This window comes from Mustela putorius, unplaced genomic scaffold, assembly GCF_011764305.1.
Source record: "Mustela putorius furo isolate JIRA1106 unplaced genomic scaffold, ASM1176430v1.1 tig00000151_pilon_pilon_pilon, whole genome shotgun sequence".
NCBI lineage: Eukaryota > Metazoa > Chordata > Mammalia > Carnivora > Mustelidae > Mustela > Mustela putorius.
The window spans coordinates 12,895,289-12,920,595 of record NW_025421296.1 but is presented as its reverse complement, the minus strand read 5'-3'; the positions used below and the strand labels follow the sequence as shown (position 1 = coordinate 12,920,595).

Here is a 25,307-nt window from a genome sequence, read left to right as displayed (position 1 = left end):
TCCCTACTTATAGAGGCCCATTTCCAGCACAGTCTCACTTAAATCTCTCTCCAAAAATCACAGGATTTCAGTGTTCAGCAGCAGCTGCTTTAGGGAAGCAATGAGAAAGGAAACATAAACTTGCAATACAGTGGAAGAAATGGTAAGACATTTAAAAAAAAATACAAAAGGATTTGTTAACACAAATGGATGTACACCTTGATGAAGTCAGAAGGTATATCAAGATTTTGAGTCTGGTAAACCAAGAGGATCATTTGTAGACTTAAAAATACTTAGGAACCTCACACAGAGAAAAGGGGATGACTGGGGAAAAACCTGTCATGAATCTGAACTGGACACAGCCAATCTTTAACTCTGGGGGTTAAAACCTCAGAAGCTTCTAGATGAGCCTCCCATTTTACTGATAAGGAAACTGGGAAAGCCATATGGAAATGGTTACATCAAGGAAGAAGACTAAGGAAATTTCCCTGGGGAATGCCTACATTCAAACAAAAAAGATAAACCACTAAAAAATGACCAAAGGGGTTAGGGGAACTCAAAACACAACACAAAGAGTGAATCCTAATGTAAATATGGGCCTTAGTTAATAATAATGTATCAATACTGGCTCATCAAGTGAAAGAAATGTACCATACTAATATAAAACGTTAATACAGGAGAACTATGGGAGGGTAAGTATACATGGAAATGCTGATTTCCAATTTCTAAACATAAAACTTCTCTTTAAAAAGTCTAGTAAGAGCACCTGGGTGGCTCAGTTGGTTAAGCAACTGCCTTCAGCTCAGGTCATGATCCTGCAGTTGCAGGATCAAGTTCTTCCTCAGGCTCCCTGCTCAGCAGGGAGTCTGCTTCTCCCTCTGACCCTCCCCCTTCTCATGCTCTCTTTCTCTCTCATTCTCTCTCTCAAATTAAAAAAAAAATTTTTTTTAATTTAAAAAATAAATAAAAAGTAAAAAATAAATTAAAAGTTTATTAATAGAGCTACCCTACAACCCAGCAATTGCATTACTGGGTATTTACCCAAAGACACAAATGTAGTGATCCGAAGGGGCACCTGTACCCTAATTTTTATAGCAGCAATGTCTACAATTGCCAAACTATACAAAGAGCCCAGACGTCCATCAACAATGAACAGATAAAGAAGATGTGATAGATATATACCATGGAATATTACACAGCCATCAAAAAAATGAAATCTTGCCATTTGCAACAACATGGATGGAACTAGAGGGTATTATGCTAAGTGAAATAAGTGAGTCGGAGAAAGACAATTATTATATTGCTCTCACTGATATGTGGAACTTAATAAACAGGGTGGATCAAGGGGAAGAAAAGAAAAAATGAAACAAGATGAAAACAGAGAGGGAGACAAAGCCTAGAGATTTTTTTTAAGATTTTATTTATTAATTTGACAGACAGAGATCACAAGTAGGCAGAGAAGCAGGCAGAGAGAGAGGAGGAAGCAGGCTCCTTTCTGAGCAGAGGGCCCGATGCGGGGCTTGATCCCAGGACCCTGGGATCATGACCTGAGCTGAAGGCAGAGGCTTTAACCCACTGAGCCACCCAGGCACCCCGAGATTTTTTTTTTTTATTTCAGTGTTCCAGAATTCATTGTTTATGCACCACACCTAGTACTCCGTGCAATACATGCCCTCCACAATACCCACCACCAGGCTCACCCAACCTCTCACCTCCTTTCCCTCCAAAGGGAAAGTTCCTCAGAGTCCACAGTCAACCCTAGAGACTCTTAATCTTAGGAAACGAACTTAAGGTTGCTGGAGGGCAGGCTAGTCGGGGGGGAATGGGATAACTAGGTGAGGGACACTGGGGAGGGTATATGCTTATGGGGACCACTGGATATTGCAGAAGACTGATGAATCACAGACCTGTACCTTAAACAAATAATATATTATATGTTAATAAAATAAATGAATTTTTAAAAATAAATAAAAATAAAGTCTATTAATAAAAATAGATTTTTAAATCTAATCTTACAATCTACAACTACTAACTATTCGGAAGGCTTGTATTTGTGCCATTTCTCCATTTTTGTGATTTGTATACAGTTATAAATCTACTGAATCGCCCTTAATTTTCTCAGGCTTAATTTTTCCCTTACCTCTTTTCTATTTGGGGTTGTTATTTAAGACTTGCTTTTATTTAATATTGATGTCAGTGTTTCAAAAACTGTAAAATCAACTCATTTTATACTATTAATACCCTAGTACCTAATTTCCTTTTGCTCTCTGACTGTTCCACTTATTAAGGTAAGCCTTCTACACTTCGCTTTGTGACACTGTGGCTGAGACTTCAAGCCACAGTTCTGCTCTGCCAGCTGGCTCTGCCAACAGAAGCAGCTAGAAGCTGACTGCCAAGATAGAGGAAGAAGAGGCTTTGTCTGTCAGCTTCGCGCTCCTGTGGGTATCACTCCATCAACAGTCCTGCACTTCCACAGCAGCAACTGCTTTCCCGTGGCAGCAGCTGAATTCAGTTTGCAATAGCGCTGGCTGAACAGCCTCACTGCGCACACTCAGAGAGAGCAGCACCAGTCGAGGCCCTTCCTCTGACTTCACGAACACAAGCCCTGGATTAAATCTTAGTTGAATACACATGTCTTGAAGCAGGTAAACTTTAGTAATTCCAATCTCTTACCTTTGCTCCCCAACTACAGGAGGAGCATCTCTACTTGCTACCTCTCTTGACACTTGAGAGTACTTTTGTTTTCAGAAACTTAGTTAACAAATTTATACCTATTACCTGTTCTTTATATTAAATTATCTCTGTTAACAAATCATGTAAATGTCCAGAGGGGTTATACGGAGCTCTGGATCAATACACTATCGCTGAAACCAAAACAGAAAGATTCCAAAGGAAGCTGCGGTCAACAATGATGACTACTGCAGAGAAACTTCAGAGTTCAAAATCTGTCTACAATATATATGACTCTACTGAAAAAATAAGGAAGTCTTCTATACCCAAATATTAACGACAAGAAAAACTCTAATGAGGCAAAATAAAAGTTCCTTGTTCTGTTCTTGTTCTGTTAGTTAACAGAAAAAGGAAGGGTTTCCCCTAGGGGCAGGAACCCTAACTCTGAAGATAGTGGATCATGAATATGCTTTAAGGGGATACAAAGGACACAAAGGCCCAAGATAAACCTAATTTAGTAATTTAACAAATATTTGTTGAAGATCTGTATGGCAGGTACAGTGCAAGGCACAGGGGACATAATGGTGAGCAAAAACAGACACTGCCCATGTTCTCAAGAAATTTACGATCTAGCAGAGTGGGAGGGAAGGATTCTAAAAGGAAGTGACCCTTGAGCTGAGACCTGACGAATGAGTCGGTATCTAGTCCCATTTAGGTCTCCACTATCCTTCTTAAACTGATGAGTTTAGTGTTATTTTTAATCACTGAAAAAGCTACCAAATGATGCTACAGAATCCTGAATGCTACCTTTGTTAGCTATATAACACTTTCTAACTAGATTATAATTTTTTTAAAGGAAAGGGACCATATGTTTCTTTGTATTTCCTATAATACACAGTACAACATTAATCAGAGAGCTCAAAAATACAAATAGTCAAATCCAAAATTAGAAGGCTAAGGTCCATGCACCAAAATAATTAGTGTTCTATTTTGTTTTTAATGGAGGTTTAAAAAGAAAATCAAACCAATGAAGAGCATAGGGAGACAAAATACCTGATTTACTGGTTTACTGATACACTTCTAGCTAACTGCTGCTCTTCAAACCTGAGTACCTCACACCTCATCACACAGTATCACCCAATATTATTAATGATGGTATTTTTATTATTTTGATGCCTTTTTTTTAAGACTTTATTTATTTATTTATGTGACAGACAGAGATCACAAGTAGGCAGAGAAGCAGGCAGAGAGAGAGGAGGAAGCAGGCTCCCCGCTGAGCAGAGGACCCAGGACCCTGAGATCATGACCCGAGCGGAAGGCAGAGGCTTTAACCCACTGAGCCACCCAGGCGCCCCTATTATTTTGATGCTTAAAATAAGTCTTACCTTTCATTTACATACTACTTACATTATATACTTACTTTATACTTCCAAATACTTCAATCCCAATTGAATCTGTGGAGGCAATTATCCCAAAAAAGCCTCCTTTGCGCCAGTATTTAATGAATCAATACTAACTTTTAGACTTTCTAGAAAGGTCAATATGCAAGACCATGCAAAGTACATTTTTGGTGTTATACAGGTATATAAGCATTCAGAAATAGTATTTTATCATTCACATAAAAGGCTTTATTTATTTAGCGAGAGAGAGAGCAAGCACAAGTGGGGGAAGGAGCAAAGAGAGGATCTTAAGCAGACTCCCTGCTCCATCCCAGGACCCTGAGATCACAACCTGAGCTGAAATGAAGAGTCAGATGCTCATCCGACTGAGCCACCTGGGTGACCCCACATAACAGACTTTTTAACAACAAAAAAAAATGTTACCTAAAAATGTTCTAGAGTGTTTTGTTTTGTTTTGTTTTGTTTTGTTTTAAACAACTTGGCTAGTCTTTATTACTAAATCTTGGTGCACACCTCTAATTATTTCCTTGGGATCAACTCACTGAATTTCTAGGTCAATTTGTAGGCACATTTTTAAAATTTATTTTTTATTTAATTTCGGCATAACAGTATTCATTATTTTTTCACCACACCCAGTGCTCCATGCAATCCGTGCCCTCTATAATACCCACCACCTGGTACCCCAACCTCCCACCCCCTCCCGCCACTTCAAACCCCTCAGATTGTTTTTCAGAGTCCATAGTCTCTCATGATTCACCTCCCCTTCCAATTTCCCCTCAACTCCCTTCTCCTCTCTAACTCCCCATGTCCTCCATGTTATTCCTTATGCTCCACAAATAAGTGAAACCATATGATAATTGACTCTCTCTGCTTGACTTATTTCACTCAGCATAATCCCTTCCAGTCCCGTCCATGTTGCTACAAAAGTTGGGTATTAAAATAGCAGTTCCATTCTCTTCAAAAAGCCTATACTTGAGTTTTTTCCTCCTCACATGATTCCTGCTTGTGATTTGAGGAATACCAAAAAGAAAGAAACAAAGGAAACTTTCAATCCTAAACAAAAGAAATGGACAAATAGAAAGGACACATTTTGTTTCTTCAAAAATGAAAATATTAAATGAGCTTTTTGATTGTGACACTAACTGTAAGTTAACGTACCTTTATTTATGCCTGCTCTCAACCTAAAGGTCTCTAATTTTTTTTTATCACTGTTAATCTAATTAGCAGTCATTAGTATATTGAAATGTATAGGTTGAACATAGAGTATTCTAAACTACATTTGTCCCTGCTCTTGTTACTAAACTGAACAGTTAATACTGCTTCCTGTCCTCCAAAATACTAAGTGCCAGTAACTAGAAGAGCTGCATTTGGTTAACTTTAGTATACCATGAGGGTCCACTGGACCAAATTTTAGTATTTGAGTTTATTTTTTGACCACTTCCAACTGTTTGTAGAAATTGCTGGTTCATGACTTTTATTCTCTTTACAGGTCTTCCAAAGAACAAAATGAAGTGTATCTTTTGTGTAACAGAATGAAATTCAATTTATTTTGCAATTACTATACAGGTCTATTGAATCCATTCATAAACCTAAGATATACTATGGGATTTCAGTGATTTTATATTATCCATAATTTGAAGAATTATGCTACTTCATTATCCAAGATATTATTTCATCAGTATACATTCATTATTCCCAACTATGCTAAAAAAATTAAAGACTAAAATTATAAGAAAACTGGAGAATGGTGGAATCATCTAGGAAGATGATATAATAATGAAACATATAATTACCTTTTCTTATTGTACTGCCCAAAATATGCATCATTTTTACAAATTTGCATGTCATCCTTGCATAAGGGTCATGCTATTTTTCTCTGTATTGTCCCATTTTTAGAATATGTGCTGCTGAAGCGAGCAGTGCATCATTATTAAAAAAGGTAAAAAGGCTGGAAACATCAACTCTGTAGTCTACCTTTAGATTTCTGTGCAATAAAAAAATTAACATAAAGTCAGTCCTGAAACCACTATTCTTAGAAGTCTGCCTACAAAGTGAGCCTTTGGATGGCTTCTGAGTATCTGAGCAGTAAACAGTCCCCTATACTGCTACAAAACTTTCCCTAAATGATAAAGGTGGCTCACTATATCTATACTGTATGCTCAAACAATATGCTTATGTTTATACTGAACACCTGCTATCCTTCTGGAGTCTGGAATTCTCCTGTATGCGAGGCAAAGGGTGCCTACCTGACAAACTTCCAATAAAAACCATGGGTGCTGGATCTCCAGGGAGATGCCTGAGCAGAAAAAAAAATCACACAAATGTTGCTATATTCTCACTGCTGGTGGAAAAGTACACTGTGTGACCCCCACAGGAGGGATACAACATAAGGAAGCCTAACATGGATTCCTGCAGATCTACTGTGTCTCTGAAATAAATCCCAGCCATGAGAATGATCACATGCTGAGTCCCATGAGTCCTTATGCTGAGTCTTCTGACACTGTGTGAACACAGAAATCCAAAGAATTCAGAACTTTTTATTTTCCATCCATAATGGTAATTACCTGAGGAAGGCACTTCATAATTATTAGAAGAATCAGAAGTTGAAAGCAAAGAGAGAGACAGCATTCTGTTCTAAAAAATGATGATGAAATTGGTCATATAAGTGAAATCTCAAACTATGAGCCTTCAGATGATTCTATCATAAATGCATTTTGCCAAATTCAAGAATCAGTAAGTGAAAATATATCTCTAAGGACAAAAAAAAAAAAAAAAAGAAATACAGTATTCTCACTTATTTAGCTGTTCAACATGAAAGCCTTCAACACAATATTTTGCAAAAAGAACCTGGACCATTCCATTTTGCTAAAAGGACATATGATGGTTTTCCTTCATCCTTCAGGATGTTTGTGCACCAAAATTCAATTACTACAGAAATATTTACCATGAAAAAATTTTTATTTTGGAGAGAGAGTGTACATGCGAGTTGGGGGAGTGGAAGATGGGGGAGACAGAGATGGAGAGAATCTCAAGCAGACTCCCGGCTGAACACAGAGCCTGACCCAGGACTCAGTTTCATAACCCTGAGATAATGACCTGAGCCGAAATATATCAATTAAGCCACCCAGGTGCCCTTACCATTAAAAATTCTTATTTCTAGTGGTTGTTTTCACTATTTCTTTTGTCATAATTCTGTTAATTATACATAAATTGGCCAAATATATGTTTTCCTAAAGATCCATGTGGCAAATTGTCATGACTATTTTTCCTGACATACTAAAGGTTAAGTAAGTATAAACAGATTGAAATTTTGCATTAGAAATAAAACATTATTAATTTACTGAGTCAAAAGTAATTGAGTATTTCATTACAATTCTATGAAAGTCATAAGAAAAGCCATTTGCAGAAGTAACCCAGCTGAGGAAGTTGCAAATACTGGCTGAGGAAATCCCTCTGGCAGGTGTATCCCTACACTGGAGATGGAGGAATCAGCCTAGTAGAGTCTGATGACACAGAATCAGGGGTCTTCAATCAACTCTTTTGGCTCACCAAGCAACCTTCTGTTGACAAACTAATTTCCTGTATAGGTTTTCCAACAGATAAACAACATCTTCATAACCAAAAAGACTATTTGGTTTAAGAGTAGAAAGATCTCTGATTATGAATAAATAAGTTGGCTTTTTGGTAAAATGAATTTTTTTGTTTGGGGAGGAGGGAGTTGTTTGTTCTATAAGTACATTTGCTGACCTCAGAGGGTAGCTCCTCAAAGTTTCTGAACCTGCAAATCAGGACTCCACAGAGAATGGTCTAATTACATTATGAAGAATGGATTATATTTATTCTTGTGGATAAGATCTTACTGATTTCTGCCTACATTTACCACAAGATACTTTTTTTTTTTAAGATTTTATTTATTCATTTGACAGACAGAGATCACAAGCAGGCAGAGAAGCAGGCAGAGAGAGGGGAAGGGAAGCAGGCTCCTTGCTGAGCAGAGAGCCCAACGAGGGGCTTGATCTCAGGACTCTGAGATCATGACCTGAGCCGAAGGCAGAGGCTTTAACCCACTGAGCCACCCAGGCGCCCCTACAAGATACTTTTATAATTATTGTTCTATTCTGAATACCTAGAATTTGTTCTACCAAGCGTTAAGAGTTCTTAACCTCTTAAATAACACAGGCCAAGTGAGGTTAAGGGGAAACATCCCATTTAGTGGTAACTGACTTCCATGAAGGTTAACATAATCTACTGTTAGACATGAAAAATATATATATTTTAGAGGATTAAATGTATTAACTTCCTTGAAAATGTCAAGAAGAGATGCATCCAAATGTTATTCTACATTAAAAGTAAAAGGGAACTCACCAGTTTACCCCATCTGCTTCTACCCAGGCAAAGCGGTACTCATTGACCCGAAGCATCAACTGCAGACACCCAGCAACACACTGCACATACTGAGAACTCTATGCAAGAAGAAGCACAAGGTTTTTAAAATTGGAAAACACTTAAAGACATGAGATCATGCATATACAAAAAGTCTGGATTTTTTACCGAGTTTCTTACTGTAAGACATTCCGAAAGTTCCTGCTACTTTTTCAAAATCAACCTCCATTTTTGTTCTCCTCTCCACCTCTTAGAAATGCAGTTGACTTCTCTGTCAAATTAAACCTATATAGTTCAAGACTACTTAACACACAGGGAAATCAAGGAACAAAGTAACTATATCCTTGATAATGGCTTGACAAATGTTATCATCTTGCAATGTTTCACTTAGTCCTGAAGAGAGGCACTACAGAGATAATACTGCTCTCCATAACTGCAGAAATATCAAAGAATGACAATAAAATTAAAAAGATAAAACTGTATGCTTTGAGATGAGTCTGTATTTAAATGGTCTGAGGTGAGTCACTGATCCTTTCCAATACTCAATTTCTTTATGTATTTGGGGGTGATGCCCCCCAAATATCCCAAAGGGGTACTGGTAGGATTAAGTAAAGTAATTCATTTGGCATCAGCCAGACATTTTGTAGAAATTCAATAAATAGGAATTTAGAAATATATATATTACAGCATATAGGAAATCTAATTAGATATTTGAAAAAGATCTTTGCTCTATACTTTTTAACAACTATTAGTTCAATTGTACCATTCTAGGGAAACTGTGGCTAAATCTGGAACCTGAAATAAACAGGAATAATATTCCCAGGAATAATGAGGACACCTCCATTTTAGCAAAGCTAATAGCAACACCTGGCCTGGGCTCTTCTCTAAATGTTTACCATGAGCCTAACATCTGTAAGAACAGAGACAAGTGGGATTTTCAGACTCTAGCCTTAAAGAACATGAAAATAAAATTTAATTTAATCTAAAAAATAAAATGAAAAGGAAGGAAGGAAAAGAAAGAAGAAAAGAAGAGAAGAGAGGAGAGGAGAGAAAGAATAAGTAAGTAGGGAGGCAGATAATCAAGAATGTTATAAAAATTCACAACACCTAATGTACACAATGCTACTAAGTTCTGTGTTTTAACTCAAAGTTCATTAAAACGCAACAATTCAAGGAAATTCTAGGTACTCAATTACAAAAACACGATGATATAAGTACATTTGGTGGAATTATCAAAAGTTATCAAGAAAAGGTTATCTTAGAGAAAGTAGTAAACACGATGCCCAAAAGCATTATGTATCCAGTAATATAACTTGTCTAAATACTCAAAACATTAGCAGAAATGACCCCCAAAAAAGTGAATTTTCAGCTCTAAAACAATCTTCCATTATGGAAAAAAGAATGTTATTTTTCCAATTAAATCAGCAGGTAGTAATCCTTTGTGAAAGTGGAATTCCATTTTTTCTTGTTTAGAGAGAGAGCCCTGCAAGGTTTCTACATATAATGAATAAAAATGAAACCTATGACACTCTCCCCTCTTCCATTTATCATCAATTTCCTCTCAACACAGAAATATCTTCGTTCACTGGAAGCTTTTCTCTTCTCTGTCCATTTTACTATGTTACATTGAAATACACGATACATTTCAAATATGGATTATTCACTGTCACAGAGCTTCCAGATTCACATTATAAATGTGCATGTTAAAGATCTGGTTCTAGGGATGCCTGGGTGGCTCAGTGGGTTAAAGCCTCTGCCTTCGGCTCGGGTCATGATCCCAGGGTCCTGGGATCGAGCCCTGCATCGGGCTCTCTGCTCATTGGGGAGCCTGCTTCCTCCTCTCTCTCTCTGCTTGCTTCTCTGCCTACTTGTGATCTCCGTCTGTCAGATAAATAAATAAAATTTAAAAAAAAAAAAAAAAGATCCTGGTTCTAAAACTGTATTTGCACCTATTATACATAATGAAGTGGTCCAAATACCATCCCAGAAATCACTTTCAAAGTGTACAGTGAGAGCAACACTGGCAAATGATAGAAGTATTGCCCTCAATTAAACAAAGTAAATCATATCACTTCATTATCTTTTACTCACATGTGTCCTACTACTGTCATGTATAAAATTACTCAACAATTTTTTTTTCTAAAAAAATCAGTCTTCAATCAAGCCAACAAGTCACCATCTCTACTTCCAGACTAAAGTAATTCAGTACTGCTAGAGAAAATTATACAATCCTGCAAAGCCTTCAAGCACTTCTGGTCTATTCTCTCTGCCATTGCCCAGGCACCATACTCACCACTATCCTCCTGTCCTACACCGTTCCCTCCCTCTCAGCAGTATGAGAAAATATGCATACCATTAGTTAGAGATTTGCCAGTAGCCAACATCTCACCCCTAAACCGAACCATGCTTATAGCCATTCTTGCCTCTCTCTCACCTAGGAGACCAGCAAACTTATTCCTGTCTGTAACCCTCAGCCCCAGAACAGTCTTAATCCCATTCCTCCTACACGATGCTCTGTCCATCAGACCCCTCTCTACATTCTCAGTCTCTGTTTGATAGCTTTCCTCTCCTCAGCCTCCAAATATATTCAAACCTTGCCCACCTTAAAGCTGTCCCTAAACCTTGTACCGATCTCTGCATCTTTATTCCTCCCAATACATGAAGTTTCTTGAAGGAGTTATCACCAAACTTTTACCTCTTTTGTATCTTATCAAGCCATTAGTATGGCAAATTCTAGGATCACCACTGAACTTAAAATGTCAGTTCCAAAAGTTACTTTCACCTGAGAACCAGACTTCTATCCCCAACTACTAACTGAACAACTCTGCCCCATTCTCTTCACTTTCTGAATGGACTTACCTGCTCCAAGTCTTACTTAGACCAATTGTTAACTCCCCCACCATGAAAGAAAGGCAGTAGTACATAGTATGGTAATAGTTTAGTAGTATAATAGAGTATATAGTATATAATCTTTAGAAACAAAGGCTCCAGAATCAGCCTGCCACACTCAGCCACTTGCAAACTACATAACCTTGAATGAGCTTCCTATCTATAAAATGGAGATAACAGGACAAATCCCATGGAATGTTGGTATAATTTCATTAGTTAATGTATGAAAGAGTTTTCAATGGTACCTATAATACAATATTCAACAAATGTTTGCTGCTGCAACTACTACTGTTTTCTGATTTCTCCAGATGGAATTAATCACTTCCATGTGCCACATATAAACCTCTATTTGTAAATCCCTTTGCGTGAGTGTGTGCATGTGTCTCAATCATCTTCATTCAACCAGAGAGCAAAAGAGGAGTCTTTCTTAATCTCAGCATTTAAGCATAGTCCCTGGCAAAAGAAAAACAAGAACAACAACAACGGCAAAAATCCAGCACTTTAAAAATGTTTGTCTGCTAATTGAAAAATTAAATATTCATTCCATTCTTTTTTTTTAATCATGCCATTTGGTTTCAGGAGGAAAAAAGTAAAACTTAAAAAGTTTTAAGATATATTTTGTCCAAGTCAAGTGATTTTTGTTTTCTGCCTAGTAAGATACGGTTTCTTTAAAAAAAAAAAAAAAAGGGACAAAATATAGAAGCCCCCAAATTCTGTATTATCTGTTCCCTTAAGCTCATTTCCATGAGAATATAAAAATGTATTACTACCCTCCACACTGTTCAATGTAAACACAATCCTGATCTTTTCCTGCTGCATATATTTTTCTTTTTGCTAGAATCTCCTATTCTATTACGACTTTAAAACATTCTTAAAATAGCTATAATTGCTAATAGAAAATCCTGAAATCTCACAAGATTTCAAAGACAAGCTGAACAAGAAGTGAATGGCAGAGAAACAGTCTATCTTACAGGACAGTATATAAAACTGCCAAACTGATGAAGTAGTATTTGAGATAATCAAATCCTGCTCCTTCCAAACAGAAATGTCACAACAAAGAAGCAAATAAGGAAGAAAAAAATCTCTGTGCCTTCCCTTGAAGCTGTACTGGATCCTCACCTTTTCCAGCTGACTCCCCTTGACTCCTATGAGTCTCTGAGTCTCCCTGACTCCTATGCTCAGAACTCCAAAGGACATCGCCTATGCTCAGCTTCTGGGTCCTAAGTATAGTTATGAACTAGAAGTATGACTTGACAAGAAGTATGAAACCTCTTTAATATTTGTGTACATGAATTTTACTGACCTTAATTCTACATGAAATTCTTTGTACACATTTACGATAAAATCAATGGGCATGCATGCAGGTGGTGCAGTTGGTTAAGCATATGACCCTTGGTTTCAGCTCAGGTCATGATCTCAGGGTTGTGAAATCAAGCCCTCCATCAGGCTCAGTGCTCAGCAGGGAGTCTGCTTGAGATTCTCTCACCCTCCTCCCACTTTCTCTATAGAATAAATAAATCTTTTCTAAATAAATAAGTAAATAAAAATAAAATAGAATCTTTTTTAAAAATAGCCAATCAATATAGAATGGCATAAAATAAAACCTCCCACTCATCACCCCTCAGTACCACTGTGTAAAATGCAGATTCTATGCATTATATGTACATCTTTTCTCAAAAAATACAAATAAGATTATACCCTAACTTTCATTTGCAATTTTCTTTTTCCATTTAAGAAATCTTATACTTAGAGATCTGCCACATTTTTAATCATCTATATAAGGATTTTTAAATCCATTGTGCTCTCTCAAGTTTGAAGAATTCCTTCATTCAACAACATTTACTCTATTGCTTACATTATCTGGTATGCAGAAGGAACTCCACTCTTTTTTCAAATATATTTGTAGTTGGAATCCAACCGAAGATGAAGAAGCCCATTTGCCCTTACAGTTCTAGTAAACTGTTCGACAGCTACAACCCCAAACTGCCTGGAATGTCAGAAACTAATAAGGAACATAAGGTCTCCATCATTCTACGTCCTCAACTAGTCCCCAGAAAGGTTCTACTAGTCTGTATTCAGTATTGATTCAACAATATTGATTCAACAAATATTTACTGAGTGACTGCTATGTGTAAGACACTACTTGCACTGAACACACAACCATGCAAACAGAACTCAATCCCTTCCATCAGGAATCTTACCGTCTAATGGAGAAAGAGGAAAAGCGCTGAATTACAGAGCGTACTGGAGTTTGACATTGAACTAGAGTGCAATATGACAAAAATACCATTAAGAAAGGGAACAGGAAATGCAGAGAAGGAGATGGGTGTTCTTTTAAATAGTATCCTCGGGGAGGGACTCACTGCTAAAGAGACAAGTGACAGAGTCCCAGGAAAGTAAAAAAGTAAGCCATGCAGCAATTCGAAGGGAAGAGCACTAATGCTGCAAGATGGCAGAACCAGGGCCATGCACTTATAAATGCTGCCCTCCTTCCTGTGGCTGCTCTATGCCATGTGACTCCTTAATATTCTTAATATTCTTCAATGGCTTCCCCCTGCCGAGGAAAAGTCCTAAAACCCTATGTGATCTAAGGTCCTGAATACCCTGGGCCTGCCTGCCTTCCTTCCTCACTCTCCCCACGCCTGCACCTCTACAGCAGCACTTCCTCACCTTTCTCTGCCATTGCTCTCCAAACACTTCCCTACAGTGGAGGCACAGGCCCCATCCCTCTGCTTCCTCAGTAAGGCTGAGCAAACTTGCACAAATGAAACCCCTAACTGTAAAGGACCTGTGCTTCTCTCTTACAAGCACTGCCGGAAGGGTACTAAAATAATCACAGTGTGTAATTAATTACTGTCTAATGCTGTCCTAAGATGAAGTCCTGCCCATCCCATTCAGTGCTATGCTTTTGGCACCATGCACTGTTCCTGGTAGGTACTCAATATGTATTTCTTGACTGAATGAGCAAACAAAAGAAATACAACCAAATTTCACTATATCTTACACAAATTCCAAATGAGTGGGACTTTAAAAGATATGGTCCCATAATTAACATTTTTATCCTAGTAACAATCAATACTGCAGATATATATACAACACAGCACCATTATCATTTCTTTTTGGAGCTGAAACTAAATCTTTTTGGTAGTATGGATTTTATGTAACTGTCTAGTACTTTCTTTAAATTTATCTCAATTTGAAAACTAATATAAGGGGCGCCTAAGTGGCTCAGGGGTTAAGTCTCTGCCTTCGGCTCAGGTCATGAGCCCCACCTCGGGCTCTCTGCTCAGCAGGGAACCTACTTTCACCAATCTCTCTGCCTGCCTCTCTGCCTACTCTCTCTCTCTGTCAAATAAATTTTTAAAAATTAAAAAATAAGAAATAAAAAAATAAGCCAGTCATAAAGAGACAAATACTGTATGATTATTCCAGTTATATGAGGTAGCTAAAGTAGTTAAATTTACAGAAACAGGAAGTAGAATAGTGGTGACCAGGGGCTGGGGAGAAAGAAAAAAAGGAAGTTATATAATGGACATAGAATTTCAGATTTCCAAGAAGAAAAAAAGGCCTATAGATCTACTTCATAGTAATGTGAATATATTTTACACTACTTATTTAACTGTACACTAAAAAAAAGGGGGATTATGATAAATTTCATAGGGTTTTTTTTACATTATTTATAAGAGCTATACACCATGGCCAATAAAGTAATCTACCATATTAACAAGCTAAAGACAAAAAATGCCATAATCTTATCAATTTGTAAAGAAATAGCATTTGATAAAACAATACCCATTCACAGGGAGCCTGCTTCCCACCCCCCCCCCCACTCTGCCTGCCTCTCTGCCTACTTGAGATCTCTGTCAAAGAAATAAATAAAATCTTAAAAAAAAATTTTAAAGTTCACCATCTTAAAAAAAAAATTTTTTTTTTAAGAAAACTAATTTAAATTGCTAGTCAATTCTGGCTGTACCTTATATCACCCTATTTTACTAGAAAATATTTATGGTAAAAGAGCTCACTTAAGCCAGATGATAATTTTCATTTAAGTTACTAAAGTAGGGATGCCTGGGTGGCTCAATCCATTAAGCATCTGCCTTTGGCTCAGGTCATGATCCTAGGATCCTGGGGTTCTAGGGTAGAGCCCTGCATCAAGGCTCTTTGCTCAGCAGGGAGTCTGCTTCTCCCTCTCTCTCTGCTCCTCCCCACTACCCCCACCCCCGTGCTCATGCTCTCTCTCTCTCTCTCTCTATGAAGTAAATAAACAAACTGCTAAAGTAATTCACTTCTCCATTAACAAAAGTATCACCCATATGGGCAATTTGGACTGACTAAATAACAGCAACAAAATACACACACAAAAAAAAGATATTTTAGGTACTCATTGCATTGTTTCCTAAATTGTATTTGTTTAAATGTCATCCAATCAGAGTTCTTCCTTAAGGTAAACTTTTTGTTTTTTTCAAGAATCAAAATATATCTTCTAACCTTCACAACTAATCAAAAAATTTCTTTTTTCTTTCAAAAAAGAAATTTAAAATGTTTTATAAAAATAATTTATTAACATTTTTAAAGGATTTTTAAACAATTAAAAGAGAAATTAAATTATAAATAAAAGGGAATTAAAATTAAAAATTAATGAAAAATTATTAAAAATAAAAGGGAAATATTATGATTCCCAATTTTTCAGATGAGCCTTAAAAAGGAGATGTAATTTGCTGAAATTAAGAGAGTGAGTTAATCTTGGACTAGTCCTAGGAATCCACTCTCTTCATGGTTTAGCCAGAGTTCTCTGTGCTGTACCAGACATCCTAGGCTGAGAACTGGCCACAAGATGACCTCTCACTGCAGCAAAACTCACTGGTACAGAAAAACTATTTTTATTTCTCAACACATTTAAGAGAAATCTTCCAGTGTTGCTGAAATGCAAACTCTCCTACTTTATGGTGGAATAATCACATCACAGGAAAAACAGCAACTGGTAAAATTCCCCTTTGTGGCAAATATGATCTCAGAGATCCATATTCTGCAGAATTACAAAGTAATTTAAGGAATCAGAAAGCAGGCAGGCAACAAAAGATAAACATAAAAAACAGTGATATTGTACCAAAATAAAACTAATTTTATAAAAACATTTATAGACATTATTTTCAATATTCACCTTCATAATGCTGGGATTTAAGTACAAACTAAATGAGAAAGAGCAAATATTCATTTAAATTTTGGAATCGTGGGCACTTGAAATAACATGTCTGCTTGAAAAGTTCAGCTTTACATAAAAAGCACCTGTCCCACAGAGTAAAAATGCACAGTACAGTGGAATTGGTGAAGCACCAAGCTGAACTTTTCAAACACATACGTGACTAAAATAGATTCCAGAAGCCAAGTTTATGTGAAATGGAGGACTGCTGATTTTAACAGCCCCAAAAGTATTTAATGTTTCATGAATATTGTACAAATCTTTTCTTGTAGAACTAAAAAGTGAGTGTGAGCATATTTGTGTGTCATTTTAACTCTATTACAGATTCACTTTAAAAAATAACACAAGACAGAAAAAAATAACACAAAACAATGTAAGTGTCAGTTGGGACTGGAACAACTGAAATTCTCCATAGTTTGTTGAGGGACATGTAAATTGATTGAGAACACTGATTTGTAGTATCTACTAAATTTACATATACCTCACAACCCAGCAATTCCACTCTAGAATTAAGTGCTCCAGGCACAAGTGATTACAGTGATCACAGCTATCCAAAGACAGGTACAAGAATGTTCATAGCAGGATTATTCATAATAGCCAAATACTAGAAGTAACCCAAAATATCCACTAATAACAGAATAGAGAATATTCGTTTAATGGATTATTACTACTATGGCAATAAAAACAATGAATTTCTGTTAAAGGCAACATGAATGAATCTCACTAGTACAATACTGGCAAGAGAATTCAGATACATAAGAGCATACTGTATATGATCCCACTACAATGGAGCTCAAGATTAGGCAAAACTAATCACTGGTAATAGATACCATGAAAACAGTAACCTTGGTGAGAGTTTAGTCAAAGGGAGATATTGAGCAGGAGGACACAGGGCATGTAAATTCATTTAGCTGAACAGTTAAAATCTGAGCATTTTACTCTGGGTGAGTTAAGACATAATTATAAAAACAAAACACAGTGGCTAACTGAACATAATAAAAAAACTAAATTAAAAAAATTTTAAAAAAAGAAACAAAAAAGAAAAGAAAAAGCAAAAAGACAAAGGAAGGGAAAAGAGAAGAGGCTTTGCCTATCAGGAGTTTTGCCAAATTATCTCTGGCAAATCACTTAAAATCTTCAAAACTGTTCTATCATCAATAAAGAGAAATACCAGCCCCAACAAATTAAAGGGAGAAAATCTCCTCAAATCTGAATTCTAATCAGTTCTACAAAGCACAAAAAATCACAAGGTATATTATTATTACCTCAGATGCAGGAACTAAAATACATATATGAGTTCAAGAATTCTCTTGAAGTTGGCTCACTCAAAGAGATCTAGTCAATACTCATAAAATACTAAGATTAAGTTAATGTCTAAATTAAGATAATTTAGTCTTATGCTTGTTTTACCAAAAAAAAAGTAATTTCATTATTAATTTACAAATATCTAAATCTCCTTCAAGCGATGCTTTCAACCTAATTGGCTCAGTCATGTAACAAGATTCTTTACTATACAGAAAAATTATGAACTTAAGAAAATATTACTTACTTTATAAATTATTGCTTTGTATACAACTTCAAAGAACACATCTAATGCACCATATTAGATTATTTATTGTTATTATCAGTGCTGTGCTTTGGCAATGATTTGTAAAAGAAAATCTTATACTGAAATACCTTATCACTTAAATTTCTTTTGTATTGCCAGAATATACCTCCAGACAGTCCTCCCAAAAAATCTGATCAGAAAAACAAAACTCACAGATTCTTGTCTTCCTTCCTTAATGTTCATTCTGTGCATTTATTTTAATGATCCCCAATATTTAAAATGCATTAATTTTGTGGCAAGAAGATAAAAGGCCATTAAAAATGAAAATCCTCCAGGAACTGCTTTAGGTAAATAACAATGCTCCTGAAACTTACACAGACGCCTAACTGATTATGAATTACTTTGAGTCCTCACAGAATTCATAGTTCACCAGCCAGAGCAGATCCCAGTTAAGTAACAGGCCTGAGCTGTATGAATTCCTGACACAGCCCACTTATTTCTGCTACTTGGGCATCACTTTCAATGTAGTTAACAACGAAGTAGTAAAGAACTAAATCATTAAAGTACTCTAACTCTTCTGGAAGACCGAAAAGTGCTGCATCAGTGCAGCATTAAATTAAAAACAGTAAAACCATCTTCATATTAAAGAGGATATTATAACTGCCACAGAAAACAATTTAAGAAATTTGGCCAAAAGCCAAATCTATCATTTCTCTCATTCTAAAATGCTATTACGTGCTAAAACATGCATGAATCCTAAAGACATTATGCTAAGTGAAAGAAGACCGTCAAAGTCAGGAAATGACAGATGCTGCTGGCAAGAATGCGGAGAACAGAGAACCCTCCTACACTGTTGGTGGAAATGCAAGCTGGTGCAACCACTCTGGAAAACAGCATGGAGGTTCCTCAAAAAGTTGAAAATAGAGCTACACTATGACCCAGCAATCACACTACTGGGTATTTACCCTAAAGATACAAACTAGTGATCCGAAGGGGCATGTGCACCCGAATGTTTATAGCAGCAATGTCCACAACAGCCAAACTATGGAAAGAACCTAGATGTCCATCAACAGATGAATGGATAAAGAAGATGTGGTATATATACACAATGGAACACTATGCAGCCATCAGAAGAAATGAAATCTGGCCTTTTGCAACCAAGTGGATGGAGGGAATTATACTGAGTGAAGTAAGTTAATCAGAAAAAGACAATTATCATAAGACCTCCCTGATATGAAGAATTTGAGAAGCAACATGGGGGGCTTAGGGGGTAGGGAAAAAAAATGAAACAAGATGGGATCAAGAGGGAGACAAACCATAAGAGACTCTTAATCTCACAAAACAAAATGAGGGTTGCTGGGGGAGGGGGGTAGGGAGAAGGTGGCTGGGTTATGGACACTGGGGAGCGTATGTGAGTGCCGTGAAGTGTGTAAACCTGGTGATCCACAGACCTGTACCCCTGGGGCTAATAATACATTACATGTTAATTAAAAATTTTAAAAAAAGAAAAGCCAGTCATAGACAACCACCACACTCCATGTGCTTTACTTTTATGAAATGGCCAGAAGAGACAGAAAGAGAAAGAGAGACAGGGGACCAGTGGTTGCCAGTTGGGAGTGGGGAGCAGGAATGAGGAATAACTATTAATGTGTACAGGGTTGTCTTTCTGAGGTGTTAAAAATGTTATAAAATTAGATTGTGATAAGAGCTGCACAACTCTGTAACTATACTAAAACCTACTGAACTGCAAATGAATGGATTTTATGGTGCGTGACATATATTTTGATTTAAAAAAACTAAACAAAATTGAAAATTTATTTCCTCACTTGCCACCTTTCCAAGTCCTCAATAGCCACACAGTGGCTACCATAATGGAAAGTTCCAACATCATGGAAAGTCCTGACGGACAGAACTGCTCCAGAACATTAAAATGCAAGAAGAAATAATGAGAACCTGGCAACTTCATCAACTTTACTTACTATCAATGAAACGATGTTTATCTAGTAGTAACTAATGCCAAACTGTATCCACAACATAGACAGAGATCAGGACACAGTTAGATGGGGAATCACCTTGGTTCTTCCTACACAAGTTTAAGTGAAGCTGGACAGAAGAAAAAGAAAAGAAACAAACAAGAAATTCCCAGATTCTTTCTAAATGTTGCAAAGCCTCTGAGAGATCACCGTATTCATCTTCTTATCAGGGGATCAGCACTAATCAATGTTCACAGCTGTGCAGCTTTCTCAGAGGACTTATAATACTCACATCAGACAGGAAAGAACTGAGCAGCTTAAGGCAAGTGTGTTAAGATTTGGTATCATTTATTATTTTCATCTCCAAGCAAAAACAACATAATGCCTGCTAATGAAAGTCTACTTATATAACATCACTTAAATAAAAACGTTTTTCATGATCCACTCATAACTTACAATGATGCTTCCGTGACCATTTTAAAGGTAAGACTATTGAATGATTCTTATTTCACATTTTGCAGGATAAAACTTGTGTCTGTTTTACACTGACATCAAGTGGCAATATCGTGTAATGCAACTTCCCAAACTGCTTTTCTTTTCTTTTTCTTTTTTTTTTTTTTAAGATTTATTTATTTATTTGACAGAGAGCGATCACAAGTAGGCAGAGAGGCAGGCAGAGAGAGAGGAAGAAGCAGGCTCCCTGCTGAGCAGAGAGCCCTATGTGGGGCTTGATCCCAGGAGCCTGAGATCATGACCTGAGCTAAAGGCAGAGGCTTAACCCACTGAGCCACCCAGGCGTCCCCCAAACTGCTTTTCTATGCTCTTAGAAAACTGAAAGGGATTTTTAAAATATAATACCAATATTTTTACATGTCTGAGAAAGCTATGCAACTTGGATAATGCCTAAAGGCCCAACTGCAACTTCTATTGCCTCAAAAGGAATTCTCTTGGCAAACAATTCTTTCCTTTGGGGTTTTTGCCACTCATTAATTGAATGACTTCACAAAAACTGTATTGCCATTCTGCGCAGCCTCACTGCTCACATCTATACAATGTGGCTTACAGTAAGACCTAAGTCAAGAGAGGAAGTATGAATATTTCAAGGAGATGTAAATGTAAATGAATAAAACTGTGCCGAGCACATAATAAGAGCTCAATATTAGTTACCAATTCAGATTCCCCTATTAAATCATATCAGAGCAGAAGCTACCACGTTACGCTCAACTTATCAAAGTCTGCTTTCCAAGTAGATAGCCATCAGAAAAAGTAAGAACCTTCAGGACGAGACAGCAAGTATGTTTAAAGTTTGAAGGGTATGAAAGGGAAGAAGGTCAAAACTCAAAGGTCATCTTTTCCTTACCTACTATTACCTCTGATGCTAATTCTGCTTGGGATGTATGTGTAGGAGTCTACCAGGTAAACCACTTTGACTAATGTATGCCAATTCAATTAATTAGTTTTATTTTTCAAATACACTGGACAGAAAAGAACATCATGTTCATGTTTTTCAGAAAAGAACATTACTCATTATGTAAGCTTTAATAATTTACAAACATGTTAATCACTCAAATTTATAAGATACATAATTCTTTAAATACCTTTTTAAAAATTTATCAATAACTCCAAAACATGAATTAAATTATTCTTCAGAATTTCAAACCCGTAAAAACTCAAGTCATGAAATAAAAGATTCTCAATTTAAACATGCGCTTATGACTGAATATCTAGACTTCCAACCTATCACCTCCTTACCCCACTCTGACCCCAAGATTGTTCATGTAGTTCTACACCTTGTTCTGATTCCTCTTCAGAAGGTTAACAGCCATTTTCTGGCCTAACACACTATTTGTCAAGTCCTTCAATACCTGCCCCAAGAGAAGCCCTGCTTTTGGCTTTGAAAATGGGTTCTGCTGTCACCTCCAGTGTCAGAGCACACAAACAGATATATTCCATGCTGATTACAGAAGTACTGTTAATTAATATGGATATGAAAAGGCTCCTACACAGCTTTATTTAGGTCTACCACAGGCGGGTGGGAGACACCACCCTCTGAAGATGCCTTCCAGTTTCCCAGAGATATTTCCCACTAATGAAGATAGATGCACCTCACCTACATTTCTTTCTTTTTTCCCTCTCTTATTCTCAATTAGCTCTAATCATGCCAACCCTTACTTGTCCAAACTTATTGCCAGTTCTTGAAGTATTCAAAATATAACAAAGATAAACTGCTCCCAAATGGGGAAGATAAGTCCAACCAAGAAGGAAACTTGGGGAGACGTGATTAATTTTAACCTTTACCCTTTGGGCTCTACAAAAATGTGGGGAGAGTTAGGCCAAAAAAAGGGCAGGTAGGGGTTCTGCCCAACATATACCCTACATAAAGCCTTGAACAACACTGTGCAAGTAATGAGCTTTATCCCATCAGGAAACTGAAATGTTTCCAACTCCTTGACACACTGTTCACATATCTGTTAAGCAGATGTTGGACAGGTTATCAAACAATGAAAGCATGAAGAGAATAAGTAACTTTATGATTTCTCACTCCAGCTGTACATCTGAATTCAGACTCTTGCCTTGATTCTCAGGTCTAAGATAAGGGGACCTGAAAAGAAGAGCAACAGGGAAGAGCAAGTCTCCTGTCTACCAACAGACCATAAATATTTATATATACATAAATATAGAGTTTTTACAATGCTATTAACCTAACTGAAGGTTAATATGGTTTTACATTTGGGGAACTAGTAAACATCTTTAAAATTTTAAATGACTCAAAATAACTTATATTCATGGTGTTAGGAGGCCAGTGAATTAAGAAGGAATATACTTACATCACTTGAAGAGACTGTTCCTGTTTCAACAGCGACACCGCTACCACGCAGTTTCTATTACGAAATAAATAACTTATTACTTAGTTTTGTTTTTAATTTTATCCTAATTTATCAGCTTATGAAAGGGAGCTAAGCAAATTTTATAATTTTTTTTCCTAATCCTACTTAATGGAGTATCATCAACTAATAAAAAGCATGGGGATGACACAAAATATTCTAAATATTACAGTCTTCCAGACAACTTAATTAAAAATGGAACAATAATAAACTGAATACTAAGCTCCACTAAATTTTGTAAGTGAAGCTGGTACAAATTTCCAAGTCTCAGAATTTACTTACTGAATTGTTTTTCAAGGAAGAGGACCATCTTAAACTGAACCATCTACAATATATTTTGTGGCAAAGCTTTTAAAATAGATGTCTAGTAATGGGAAGATTCTACACAGAACTTAGATTATCAACAGCAATCCTAGCAAGTTATAATGACAATCAGAACTTCACATGTTATATAATGTCTAAATGATATATAAAAATGAATGAAGAAAAGTTAAGGTAGAAAGCCAAAGGCTGAATGTACAAGAGAAAAGTAGTAATGAATTTCTGAAAGGAAATTTTTATTTAGTTTTACTCAAACTGATTTTATTTAGTATCTACTAATTGCCAGGCATGAGACCACCTGCAACCCATAGAGAATGCTTAAACTACCAAAAAAGAAAAAGCTCTTAAATGTCACTATAAAGTCAACAAAATATCGAAACTTGCAATTAATTTGGACATTTGAAAGTTTATTTCTATTAAAATTATGAAATTGTGGTTCTTTTTATGAGGGAGAAAACACTAACAATAGAGAAAAAGAGATCTAGTGCCATCACGTGACATTTAAGCAAAACAGCAAACAGAATGCCAAATAATCCTAGGTTTCATTCCTTAAACAAGAAGTCTGTAATTTGATCCTGATAGAAAGCTATGGAATAAGTGTCTGCCCACAGCAAAAGAGACAGGGCAATTCAGATCCTAGCAGAAGCAGTGACCAGACTCTGAGAGGCAAAGCCAGAAGGGGCCTAAGCACCCTGAAGAGTCACTTTGTAGCAGGACTTGGAAAGCAGAAACACTGCACCAGAACTACTTAAAGCCAAAGACTTGATGATAAGAAGAATGCACCAGAAAGATAAAGAAAAGGTCTTTTAAAGTATTTATCTAATACCAAGAAGCTCTGTTCTAATAAAGACTGTTCTAGACAATGAAATATTTTGCTTCCACTACTGATGATAAAGATATTTCCCCCAATTCTTGGACACAGTTATAACATAGTTAATCATTCCAAAAGTAATAAATTATCTGCAAGGCACAATATAAATGTTATTCTTGTGAGGGAAAATCTAAGATGAAACAACCCAAAATGTTAGTGGCAAGCTACAGTATACATTCTTTCCTACCAATTTTCATTTTATGAATCCAGTTACAACACAGCCTCATTACCATTACCATAAAGCTAACGCAAAAACAGACTGAAGTTGTTCAAATGAAGAACTAATTTCAAAAAAGAAAAAAAGGGGTAGGGGGAAGGTTAAGCATTCTGACCCTATATGATACACACCTAGAAATTTAAAAGCTCATCTTCACACACCTATTTTTCATGTTCTAAGTATGTTTTTTAAATACTTCACAAATTCAGTAAAATCCACAAATTTGTGGCTCTTGTAAAAATACCTTTGAAAACTAAGCCATGGTGCCTATGTCTCAAGTAGTCAGTTAAGCATCCAGCTCTTGGTTTCAACTCAGATTGTAGGATCGAGTTCTGCAACAGGCTCCACGCTCAACAGAGTTTGCTTCTCAACAGAGTCTGCTTCTCCTCTCCTTCTCCTTCTGCCCCTCCCCCTGCTCTCAAGTTCTCTTTCTCTAAAATAAATAAATCTTAAAAAAAAAAAAAAACCCTAAGCCATACAGACTGTTAAGATTTATGCTATTGACATAAAAAATAATAATGTTCAATACACTCCAAAATATCCCTATTCAAATATAAAAGACAATTAGATTTCCCCAAAAAGGCAAGCAACGATAAAACAAAAAGTAAACCAAGTAAATGTCATGGTGTCTCTCCTATGTCTCAAATTAAAATCTATTATAATGTCACCTGAAATCTGAATTACAAAAATTTATTTCAAACAGACATTTATTTGTAATCGAACACTATTACAATGCACTAAGTACCTATATTATTTTCCTGGTCCCATTCCTCACATAAGACATTCCCACACCAAAATCCCATTCTCTTTTATGCTTTCTCCCCCAGAATACTCCTTCCCCACCCACCTTCATTTCATTCCCTTTCTGAGATCACTCCCAGTTCCCCCTTACCACTAATATTAGTCACTGGAAGCCTAAAAGAAAGAACCACTGAGCCACCATAAGTGTCCTACCTTTTGCCTGTCCCAG

General features: G+C 36.5%; 1 protein-coding gene and 1 non-coding gene across 4 annotated transcripts in view; both read right to left on the bottom strand.

Moving 5' to 3' along the window:
• ATP6V1H (ATPase H+ transporting V1 subunit H) overlaps window positions 1-25,307 on the bottom strand; it is a 146,796-nt gene that overhangs the window by 97,341 nt on the left and 24,148 nt on the right. For 2 of the 3 annotated variants that reach the window (XM_004768821.3, XM_004768822.3), the window contains 2 exons: window positions 22,872-22,925; window positions 8,415-8,512 (listed from right to left, as the gene is read on the bottom strand). In XM_004768821.3, the coding sequence (XP_004768878.1) occupies window positions 8,415-8,512; window positions 22,872-22,925 (152 nt within the window). The remainder of the gene's footprint in view (window positions 1-8,414; window positions 8,513-22,871; window positions 22,926-25,307) is intronic. The other variant, XM_004768823.3, reaches the window with a different exon arrangement.
• Window positions 5,862-5,969, bottom strand: LOC123390915. The gene has a single exon (XR_006605504.1). It is a non-coding gene; the product is annotated as a U6 spliceosomal RNA (small nuclear RNA).